This window comes from Mustela nigripes, chromosome 15, assembly GCF_022355385.1.
Source record: "Mustela nigripes isolate SB6536 chromosome 15, MUSNIG.SB6536, whole genome shotgun sequence".
NCBI lineage: Eukaryota > Metazoa > Chordata > Mammalia > Carnivora > Mustelidae > Mustela > Mustela nigripes.
Genome location: NC_081571.1, coordinates 7,963,752 through 7,976,164, shown reverse-complemented (window position 1 = coordinate 7,976,164; position 12,413 = coordinate 7,963,752). Strand labels below are relative to the sequence as shown.

The following is a 12,413-nucleotide window of genomic DNA, read 5'->3' as shown; positions in this document are numbered from 1 at the left end:
TTGGAGATTAACCTAGTGTATCGACCTCTAAACTAAAACATGAAGAAATGAATGAGGGAATGGTCCCTAAGTGAGGAGAGGAGATTAGCTTAACTAATCATTTCACTGTGTATACACACATCAAATCAAGTTGTACATCTTCAATATATACAAATTAAAATATATAAATGGATCAATAAAAGCAGTGGAAATAAAACATCCTGAAGCAGTTTTGAGGTAGGTAACAGGAATGCGTTCAACAGAAATTACTGTCTTTTCTAAATGATTTTCTTTATTTATTTGAGAGAGAGATAGTAAGAGAGCACAAGAGTGTAAGTGGGAGGCAAAGAGGGAGAGGCAGAGGGAGAAGCAGACTGACCGCCAAGCAGGGAGCCCAGTGAGGGGCTCAATCCCAGGACCCTGAGATCATGACCCGAGCCAAAGGCAGACACTTAACTGACTGAGCCACCCAGGTGCCCCAGAAATTACTCTTGATGAGGATGTTTATGTATTTTACCTTTGCCAACCTTGACAGAAATAGCTGTCTCAGATATGTAAACTTTGGTTGTTCAAACAATCATCTTTACATGAATCAAAGGGATGTTATGATTCTTACCAGGACCTTGGTATTTTTTATTAAGTTTTAAGCAGCCTATGTACTACAACCAGATGCTACCTAAATTCCTCAGACTTTGGAAAAGAATCATGCATCCTTTCAGCATTCAGTAATATTGGGCCTAGAACAATATATGTCATCTACCACCACTATTCATGCACAAGCTGGCATTTGAAGATTTTGTGCCCTTCATTCCGTAAGACAAACGTGCCCCCTCAGTCATTACGATCCCAGCACAATACTGCAAAACTTTGAAAGTGCCAAACCTACCATACAGTGCTCAATTTCTTTTTCTAGAAAGGCAAAAATTCTATTTAAAACTTATCTTAGGGGGCTTATCCTGGGTGGCTCAGGGGGTTAAGCCTCGGCCTTCGGCTCAGGTCATGATCCCAGGGGCCTAGGATCGAGCCCTGCATCAAGCTGTCTGCTCAGCAGAGAGCCTGCTTCCACCTCTCTCTGCCTGCCTCTCTGCCTACTTGTGATCTCTGTCTGTCAAATAAATAAATAAAATCTTTAAAAAAAAAAAACTTATCTTAGCAAAAACAATATTAAACAATTTTCCTTTAAAACAAACCCAGAAGAAATGCAATAGCTTGACAAAGCCCAAGTTATTGGTTTAATGAAGATTTTTGTTAGCTAGAACTCCCACCTGAAATGACTCATTCAAAACAGTATCTGTAAACATTCCCAACTTGCTTTGAAGACCTCATTTCAAACTGCCTCATAGCCTTGAAACTCACTATTCCAAATGGCATGCTGATAATCACATTAAAAGATTGCATACACCTGATCTTGATTGAATCCATTTGCTCATGCTTTGATCAAGATATTTTTTTTTGATTTTGATCAAGATATACTTGATTCAAGATATTTTCTGGAAAAAAAAACTTTTGACTTTAAACATTTTTTTAAATTTAGATGTAAAAACTAAGATTCACCAGCAGGTTGCTCTAAATAGCAAGCTTTCCATAAGCATTTAATATTTAACTTAAAACACTAAAGAGGAAACAATATCATTCATATGAAATGTCTGGAACAGGAAAATCTACAGAGATAGAAAGGAAATGAGTGGCTGCTCAGGGCTGGAGGAAGAAGAGGTAGGAAGAGGGCAGCTAAAGGGCATGGGATTTCTTCTGGAAGTGATTAGAATGTTCTAAAATTGACTGTGGTGATGGTTGTACAATTCTGAATATTCTAAAAGATGTTAAATTGTATACTTCAGGTAGATGGATTATCCAGTATATAAAGTATATCTCCAAAAGCTATTAAAAATATTTAAGAGGAGATTGTACACCACAAAAAAGATCCCCACCAGTTAGGTGGACATATACACAATACACAATACTACATATTTATATATATATATATACATACATATATATGTATGTATGTATATGTACATATATATGTACATTATAATATTCCATTAATAACTTCTTATTTCTAAAGGATGAAGAAGGGGGTGATTGTCTTCATAATTAAGGCCCTAGAAAAACTAGTGCTTAAGAGAAAAAGACCATGTCTATTTCTTCATGATTACAATAACTCAAATTCACTGGCTTCAATAATGTTCTAAAATTGACTTACACCTACCACAGCTTCAAATCAATCACTGGTGTTATTTTCAGTGTCAAGAACAAGAGCAAGGTTTAGAGAGACAGCTACTGACATGGGGCAGACCCTCCTAGAATTTCAAGGAATTGCTTGAGATTTGGAATTACGATGGCTGGCATTCTCCCAAGGGTGCCAAGGCCACAGTCGACTCCAGCAGCAACTTACTCCTACTCACCAGGCCAAGCCTCTTTATTGGATACATTAGTTGAAACATTATCCCTAGACGTTCAGTGCCTGTCTTGAATTGTACCATTCAACCCTTCACCAACCTTCCATAGTACCTGACAACCACGTCCCTCCTTAGCAAACTTTAATCCCTTTTCTGAAGTCAAAATGCCAGGTACCCGTAAAGGCAGTCACAGTGCAATGACCATGATCCAAGGCTCCGAGCCAGAGAGGGCTTAGGGTGGGAAGGCAGTAAGAACACCAGCTTCCTGAGGTATACCCTTGACCCCTGGATCTGTCCCAGTCAGTCTCTTCGTTTCAAAAATTGATTTAGAAGCAAATGCTCTGGGATAAATACTCCATACCCCTGCTTCAAAAAAAGAGAGAAAGAAAGAAAGAAAGAAAGAAAGAAAGAAAGAAAGAAACCCTTTTTCAAGAAAAATGCAGAAAAAAATAATTTTATCAACTCTCTTTTATGAAAATATTCCCTTGAATAGTTTTATCAACTTTTAGCAAATTTTCATGGCCCAGAAAAAAAGTGTTACTAAGATAATTAATATTTTTATACGACTTGACTTCAGCAATATTAAAGTACAAAAATAATGTGGCTCAACATTTTGTAAAATCCTTAAGCTTTAATACCAAGTTTTATAATCAGTTCCTTAATGAACTAGAAGTCATTGGTAATTCTCCCAAATATAGAATGGAGATGAAACAAATACTCAGAAGTCATTTTATAAAATAGCAAGGGCCACATTTTAATTTCTTAGACCCTATTCAGTGTATTCTGAAACTCATGTTCATAGTATATGCCATGAACTCAGAAACTATATGAATATTTAATATGATATATTGCAACTAATGCAATTATACTCTTATACAAGACTTTAAATACAATAGTTGGTAGCTGCGAACTCTATTCCTAGCCAACTCCACTGTATATTCCCATACTTATTCCTCCCCCACTCCAAAAATGTACAAATGGAAATATACAACAGGTAGCCACTTGAAAAATCAGATAACAAAATCAGCCTCAAAAGTCAGCTTTGCACTGGATTACAGAACAAGTAGTAAAGCCACATTACCAAGGCTCTTAAAAATCTTCACCTTCCATATAATGGAAAATGTAAATAAAACAAAGACCCTTATTTTCCCAACTTTAAGCATGCTTAAATGGATACTAAAATCAAAGAAAATAAGAGGAATTAAGTAAAAATACTACCTGAAAACATCTTAAAATTTAAAAAGAAAATTCTTCAAAAGAAAAAAATTCAATTCTGCATCCTTATATTGTGCGTGTGTATTACCCTAACACATTTACTATTCAAAGACTATCATATAGTGAAATATATAGCATAGTACTGTATTTATAAATTTCCTGAACCCCAAAATCAAGCAAAGAAAAAAGAGACAGGATATAATCTTTTATAAAGTAACCTTTCCATATTTTTAAAAGCAATTGAATAGAAATAGATATAAGGAATGAAGAAATGAAACTGTATTGGCAATAAAGGATTCCAGACTGTTTTAAGTACGTTCACAGAGTTGAGCAATCACCACCTCAGAATGAAACCCCACGTACATTAGCCATCACTCCCATTTCTCAGTCTTTTCCCGCTACCCTAGCCCTAACAGTCACTCATCTAGGTCTCAATGGATTTGCCTCTTGTAGACATTTCCTGCCTGGCTTCTTTCATTTAGTGCAATGTTTAGGTCTCACCCCTATTGTAGCATGTATCTCTATTCTGGCCCTTGTTACGGCCGGTAGTATTCCATCGTATGGACAGACCACATGGTATTAGGTTGTTCCACATCGTGAATAATGCTGCTCCGATCATTTGTGTAACTGTGTAACCTGTGTAACCTGTGCACACAGGTTTTCTTTGATCTTGGGTAGACATAGCTAGAAGGATTGGTGGGTCTTATGGTAATTACACATTTACCCTTTGGGGAACTGCCAAACTGTGTTCCAAAGCAGCTGCACCGTTATTCATTCCCATCATCAACGTATACAGAGGGCTTCCATTTCTCCCCATGCTCGCCAACACCTAATGCCTGTTATCTATTTGATTAGAGCCATGTGAGTGTGTGAAGTAATAATTCATTGTGGCACATGCTCCGTATTTTAAACCAAGCCACCCTTTCTTCAATGGGCCCTCAGCTACTCTTTCTTCAATGGGCCCAGCTACTCTTGTAGGCTACACTTTGAAGTAAAGAACATGTTCCAATGGTCATTCTTAAAACCGAAAATAAAGCCAGGATAACCTAACACTCCCTTAATAAGTGAGGGTATCACCTCCATTTAAATGCACCACTCTTCTACCACAAACTCTATCAAGCTATAATCATGCCCAACAGCCAAACCTTTTCAATTCAGATGTCAGGCTAAGCATCCCACATAAGCATCAATGCTGTAATGGAATACTTAAACATGCAACGAAGATTTAACCAGAGCTTTCCAGAAATACCGGATTGAATTCAAGCTCGTCAATAATCCATGTGTAACCAGATCATTTAACTTGTCTACATCTGAGCATGGAGTTCTGAGCCATTCACAGAACTACATCCTCTGAAGTCACTCAGGTAAATTTGTCTAAGTCTGAAAGTTTAATGAAATTTGAAAAAGTACCAACGCCCATGCCTAAAGATCTAGCCTTGCGCAGCAGAAAGAATCTAAGCTATAGTAAGAGAAGGTGGGTGCTCCTTGCAGCTCTATTATTCAGTAGCTATATCACCACAGGTACATTATTTAGTATCTTTCTATCTCCGTTTCCGGATGTGAAGGTAATGCCTTCAAGAGGTTACGAGGATTCCCTGATCTAGTACAGCTAAAGCATCTAACACAGTAGCCAGCCATAAAGTAGATACTTAAATATTAGCGGAGAGATGGATGAAAGCTAACTCTAGGCAAAGTTTCCCAGCAAATAAAGACCTCATAACCAATATTGGGGACCAGGTAGGGCTGAATGCGAGTCCTTGTGACCTGGGATTCCTTTATAAAGCAATTCCCCACATTATGGTCTGCAAATTGATAAGGTGAGCTGTCATTTGGCTTAGAACAGGGCTAGGAGGAATTCTTGGAAGGGAGCCCAGGGACGAAAAGATAAGAGACCTCATTTTTGTCAGGGACACAAAAATAAAAACTTCCTTAGGTCTCACGGAAAGCCTGAGCCCAGAACAGATCCCACGGAGAGAAAGATAAAGGCTGTATTCACACGACCCCATTGGAAGCGCAGGTAGAGACCGCCAGGCTCTAAGGGGACGGGGAGGGGGTGGGGAAAGGAAGGGGCTGGCGGAAGAGAGAGGGGTGGGGGCTGACTAGGTGTGTGGAAAAGCTACCAAGAGGAAGACGAACCCCATCCCAGCTGTGAATTAAATGTCCTTGCGTCTCTCCGCCGCCTTCCCCTACCTGATCTGGTTGTCACGGAATTTGTTGAGATGCGGTTGGTTGAGGTAAATGGTGCGGGCTGGTGCCTCCAGCTGGTCTCCAACAGACGTGGCCCGGGACATCTCATCCTCTGCCTTCTTGTAGCCCGAAGAAGGACGAACAGGTCCTGCAGAGATGGGGCGCGGGCAGAAAACAAAACACAAAGAAGTCACGCCAGGCGAGAGGCAGCGAACGCGGGCTGCTGGCGGGCGGGGACCAGCTGGGAAGGATGCTCTGGGCGCTGCCGGGCCCGCCTATGTACCTTGGCTCCCCCTGGAGACCTGCCGCCGCGGCTGCTCCCGGCTCCGCCCCGCCCCCTCCCGCGCCCCACCCCCGCCCTGGTCCCCTGGGCGCCGAGGAGGGAGCCTCTGCCTCCGCCAACTCCGCCCCGCCCCCTCCCGCGCGGCTGCAGCGTGAGGCCCGGCTGGCAGGGGCACCGCGGCGGGCTGCAGGGGCGGGGAGGGGCCGCGGGGACCGCGGAGCTGGGGCCTCCCGCCTCGTCCCCCGGTGAGCTCCCCCTGCGGGCCCAGGGACTGCGCTCCGGAACTCGGTTTCCTGGGCTGCTTTGATTGTGCTTGGGACAAAGACACCGGCAAAGGGGATGTGCCCTGCATTCAGTCACCGCATAAAAGGATGGTGAAAGCACATCTCCATGCCCTACAAACGATATTCCCAACCCTCTGGGTGATGGGCTTGGCTCCACAGAGATCCTGAATGCACCAGCTGCTTTTCTCCCCAGAAACGCCCGGCAACCTGAGGGATGCAGGATCTTTCATTTCATTGCTCGGGTTAGGTGTCTGTGGTTAAGACACAAGCAGGTCTGTCTCCTTAAGAGTTGATTTCGGTCCTACAGTCAAGCTTCTCTGAGAGCTCAACCTCCCCATAACCTTTAGGCAGGGAGGTGTTGGCTTGGAAGATAATGATGTGCCCATTACTCACATGGCTACACCTGAGTGCACACACAGCTGATCAACCCCATCTCCAACAAGAGGTATTCAGCATCACAAGGGGCAACCCACCTCAAGAAGGGACCTTCAGGGAGGGGTGCCTGAAGCAAAGGATCACAGAGAAAGAAATGCCTATACAGCCTCCTCTCCTTTTCCTCACGTTGTTTCCACTCTAGTATCTGCCACGCTTTCCACCTATCAAAGAGATGAATGATGTCTCCTGTTTGGGAAACGGACATCTCATTTCAGTCACCGTCTACTTCACAGCTACAACAAATATTCACTGACAGGGAAAAATCTTGAAATAGAAAATTTTGGCTATTGAAGTGTGTCATCTTTTTTCAGTGATTATAATCCTATTATAATTTTTATCACAAGAGGGGACAACCAAAACGTGAAATCGGTTGAGAGCTGACATACTACCCCGGAGAGTATTCGTAGCTGGGTCCCTGGCCACACCAACCTGGCTATTCCCCATTAAGGGACTGTATCCTCAGATCCTCACCCTCCTCCAGGCTCCAACCTCCCGGGTTCCTCTGGCTTCTGGAGTTGGGGAGAGAGGGGAACTACTCTACCCTCAACTTACAGACAAGGGACAGCAGAGAGCAAAACTCCCTACTTCAAGCCTATCTGGCCTGAGAGTTCAGGCTCTCAAACCTCGGTCAGAGAAGGCTGGGTTTTTGTTTTTGTTTTTTTAATTTTTATTGTGTTATGTTAGTCACCATAGAATACATCATTAGTTTTTGATGCAGTGTTCCAAGATCCACTGTTTATGTACAACACAGAGTGTTCCATGCAATCCGTGCCCTCCTTAATACCCACCACCAGGCTCACCCATCCTCCCACTCCACCTCTCCTCTAAAACCCTCAGTTTGTTTCTTGGTCTGGGTTTTAAAGCATTTGCTGATTTGGAGCACCTAGGTGGCTCAGCAGTTAAACGTCTGCCTTCGGTCCAGGTCATAATTCCAGAGTCCTGGGATCCAACCCCATGTTGGGCTCCTTGCTCGGTGGGGAATCTGTTTCTCTCTCTGCCCCTGGCCCTGCTTGTGCTCTCTCATTCTTGCTCTGCACACTCAATCTCTCAAATAAATAAATAAATAAAGCATTTGCTGATTTAAGGCACATAGGCTAGTTTCAAAAATATTCCCTATATAAAAATACTGCTTTTCTCTTGGCCCACTTATTATGCTTTGTCTCTAGCATTTATCATCATTACCTGACATTATTCATCTAGTCTAGCTTCCCAAGGCCAAGGGCAGATGCTCCAGGACAACAGAACATGTTTTGTGCACTACAGTGATCTCGACACCTACGACAGTGCCTGGCACATAATGGGCATTCATATTTGCTAATAGAATAAATCATTTTCTTACAAAGCCTTGCTTTGAATTCTCCAGGCAGAGATGCAGTGATATGCACAGAGGGCTCAAAGGCCATATACTCGTATGGGTCAGAATAGTTCATTGCGGGGCGCCTGGGTGGCTCAGTAATTAAGTATCTGCCTTCAGCTCAGGTCATGATCCCAGGATGTGGGATCAAGCCCCACATCGGGCTCCCTGCTCAGCGAGAAGCCTGCTTCTCCCTCTCCCACTCCCCTTGCTTGTGTTCCCTCTCTCACTCTCTGTCAAATAAATAAATAAAATCTTAAAAAAAATTAATAGTTCATTGCTTACACTGTGTTCACTCAGTGGCTCTCCACCCTTACTGCATGGTGCCACCACCAATGGAGCTCCCACAATTAACTAAATCCTGGGCCCAACCTCCCAGATTCTGCCTAGTTTTACTATGCTTTAAAGTAACAAAAAAGGCGGGGGGTGGGAGTGCTGCGTGGCTCAATCAGTAGGGCCCTGACTGTCAATCTCAACTCAGGTCTTGATCTTAGGGTTGTGAGTTCAAGCCCCATGTTGGACTCCATGCTGGGTGTGGAGCCTACTTAAATAATAATAATAATAATAATAATGTAACTTAAGAGATAGGAGAGGGCAGCCACAGTTGAGAATCACTTGTTTATATGCTGCTGGGAACACAAAAAAAAACAAGAGATCTGGCTCCTGCTATCAAAAACTTTAACCAGTTTAAGGCTAAGGTATAACCATGGTTACCAATAAGCCACAGTTCATGACAAGTGACTAAGAGTGGGCTTGAAGGTGCCAAGAAAGGTCAGGAGTCAGCAGCCTGTTCATGCTTGAGGAGAGCTGGTCAGAACAGAGTTTGAGGACAGAGATGAAAGCCTTAAAGTATGGGTAAGGTTTCTATTAGGAAAGAGAAGGTCAAGGATAGTTGAGGGAAGAAGAAAGAGCTTAGGCAAAGGCCCAAGTAGACAAGATGTATATGAAACCAATTGAACCAAACAAACAAAAACGAGCAGTGAGGGTCTTGGGGGGATGGGGGAGGGCAGTGGGGTGGGGGGACAAAAAAACTGGGGTGGATTTAAATGCCGGGCAAAGAAGCTTCAACTACATCCTGAAGGTCAAATGAAGTCCCAGATGGTTTCTAAGCAGAGGAAAAATACAATTGGCAGTGATAGACAAGTAGGAGCAAAAAGAGGGGAGACCTTGTAGATAAGGAGATCAGGTAGGAAATTAATTCCACATCTAGAAGCAAGATGTTAAAAAGAAAAAATTAAATGGAGAATGGGCAAAAAACATGGACAGAAGAACCACCTCAGAAGAGAGCCCTGTAAGACTTTTTTTGGACTGAGTGTAAGAACATTGGGTAATTGGGATTTGAAGAAGAGATGATTGGGACAAAAAAGCACTACTTATAGAAATAAGAACGGAAACAGTTTTCCCAAACAAGAATGTAAGTGTAGGATAACAAATATTGGGGTACAAAACAGTTATACCATTAGTAATAGAATTGCATGAAATAGTGTCTCCCAAGCATCTACCATACATGAAGCCGGCTCACCCTTCTATATTACAACAGGGCCAGTCCTAGAATGTTATTCTAGGTAGCAATCATGAGAGTTCCCTCCTACCTAAGACTCTGGTAATTTTCTTCTACCTCAGTGGCCTCATCCTGACCCAATCCTGCTTTGGAGAAAAACATTAATCTTTTCAATATATCACACATCTGTTGAAAATGTATTGCCTAAAGAAAACACTATACCATATATAGTGAAGCACATTATGACTAAGGTTTCAAATTCAGACTCATGAAATGAATCCTGAGCTAATGCATTTTGAAAATACCACCAGGCAAAATTAGAGTAGATGCTTACCACTCCCCCATACAAACAAGCACAGTGTCAGCAGACAGTGGGAGTTCAATAAATATCTGTTGAGAAAGAAACCAAAGTAAAAAGGATAAAGAGAAACAAGAGTAAGCAAATGGACAAGCACCTAGCTTCCCTACTACAAAATGAAAATGCAGACAAGAAAGAGGACAGCCAAGGGCATGAGGGCGGGGACTTCGTCTTGCTCATGGCTTTAGCACCATCATCCCAAATAATGCCAAAGCAGTAGGCAGTCTGTAAATACAGACAAATAAAGGGCTAATGTAGCAGGTCCCTTTTGAGGATGCTTAGCCAGCTGCAGAAGCCCAGACTCCCTTATCTGGTAACTGTACCCTTCCCCTCCCACATATAGGCCAGGGAGCCCCCAGACAGGTCTATAAAATGCAATCCCCTTCATCCATCACAGCTCTCTGTCCTGAGGACAGTTACTTGGTCTAAGTTGAACAATTAGGAGTCTTCTGGAAAGGACAGGGGACCTAAAGAAGATGGTTTCTGTATATGGCTGCTCTATGAACATACACTCTCTGGATCTCATAGCATCTTCTACCCCTGGCGTAGACCGGGGAGTAAGGGTTTCTTTCAGAATGAAGATGAAGCTTTTTCATGGAGAGCAACAGAAACGGTCACAACAACTTTGTGGATTCTGGGTAAATTCCCCTCCTAGATGCTAGCTATATTAGGGTCTTCGGGTCCATGACCCACCCTGAATAACCAGAAATGTTAACCAATACTGTAAGGGAGCACACAGAGAACCTACTTTTTCCCTTTAAGACAGATGAGCAAGTAAGGCTAACAAGGAGGGAGAAATATCTATTCACATATAGATCACCCTGGTGGGGGGGCAAGGGGTGGTCGCTGGAGGTAAGGTTTTAGTTGCGTCTGACACAGGAGCCCTGAAATGCCGCAACCCACACCCAGGGAAGCCAGATCTGACAGAGGAACCTCTGCATGGCAACATTTAGGTTTAGATAAACCCAGAAAGAGCTGGAAGGTGATCAGCTAAATAAAGAAGCCCCTCCTCCTTTGAGACTTTCTGCCAGGATAGGAGAAAGAATTCTAAGAAACAGAGATGGTTGATAAGCACAGTCTCCTGGTGGAGGGCATTCTCTACAAGGATAGATGAAGACTCGGGAAGGGGCAGAGGAAAGCAGGCTAGTTCTCATGCACATGCCACTGACACCCACTACTCTTCCACGGGCCCCAAGCCACACTGCGGCTCTAGCTTGCCTGTGAATCTCCTCTGACTCACTTTGTTCATGTCCTGGCTCAAATTTCTCATTCCACTCACACAGCCTGTCTGTGGCAACAGGGAGGTGAAGTCACTAGCTAGGAAGCAGGGACAGTGCTAGACTTCCCACTGGCAGGTGAGCAGATAGAAGTAAGGACAATGCCTCGTGTCTCCTCATTACATAAATTAATTCCATGGAGATTGTTCTGGGAAGAGAATGAGAAATCTTAACAGGTTTCAGAAATTTGTTCCTATCTAATTAAGTAGATATTATTTTATGACTATTTATATAACATACATATTAGCATGAATAAAATTAGTCCAGGGAGTTAAGAACCTCAAAGAGTTAAACACAAAAGGGGAGTTATTGTCAGGCCAATTTTTACTAAGTATTTCATTGCCTTAAGCAACACAGAAATAAACCCTTCACTCTGAACTGCAGCATTTTTCTCTAACTCAGAACTCCAGAAGATGCTGGTAAATTATCTAGTCCACTTCCCTTGCAAAGAAGTTTTACTGTCTCACAGTAGAAATTCTTGGGAAAGAAATACTCTAGTCTTGCTAAATCAGAAACCTATTAAAGTGGTGAACCTTTTCCTAGAACCTCTGCAACTAGCTCTGTGGGTAGTCAGAATTTGGTTAGACACTGTTGTAAGACAGAGAATTTGGCTGGTCTCCGTCCTGGCTTTCTGGGTAAGCTTCTGCCGCCTTGGAACCATCCCAGTGACTGGAGTGTCTTTGTTATTCATGGTGGGCCCCGGGGACCACACCCACTTTTATGCTTATGAGGTGACCCTGGTGGGCCCCTAGACCATTTTAGAATGGGGGTTGACCTTGCCAGAAAAACCAACCATGTGTTTAGAGGGTTGGGGTCTGACCTCCCAACTCTGGAGAGGAAGGGGGACCAGAGACTGGAATTCAAACATGTGACCAATGATCCGATTAATAATGTGTATGTAATGAAACCCCAATAAAAACTATGGACACCAAAGTTCAGTGACAGGCCCTAAGAACATGGAAACTTCATATGTGGAATCCTCCCAGACCTCTCCCTGTGGTCTTTCTCCATTTGGCTGGTCCTGATTTGTATCCTTTAGGATAAAACCTGTAATTCTGAGTATAATGACTTTCTGAGTTCTCAGTATTTCTAGTTTATTATTGAAACCAAAGAAATAACGGGAATCCTTGCATTTGTAACT

The 12,413-nt window shown here is 42.9% G+C and overlaps 1 protein-coding gene across 1 annotated transcript in view; it reads right to left on the bottom strand.

Annotated features, from left to right (window-relative positions):
• Positions 1–12,413, bottom strand: part of LOC132002552 (phospholipid-transporting ATPase IB) — a 606,778-nt gene that overhangs the window by 505,206 nt on the left and 89,159 nt on the right. The window contains exon 2 of the mRNA XM_059377600.1: positions 5,784–5,928. Within this exon, the coding sequence (XP_059233583.1) occupies positions 5,784–5,928 (145 nt within the window). The remainder of the gene's footprint in view (positions 1–5,783; positions 5,929–12,413) is intronic.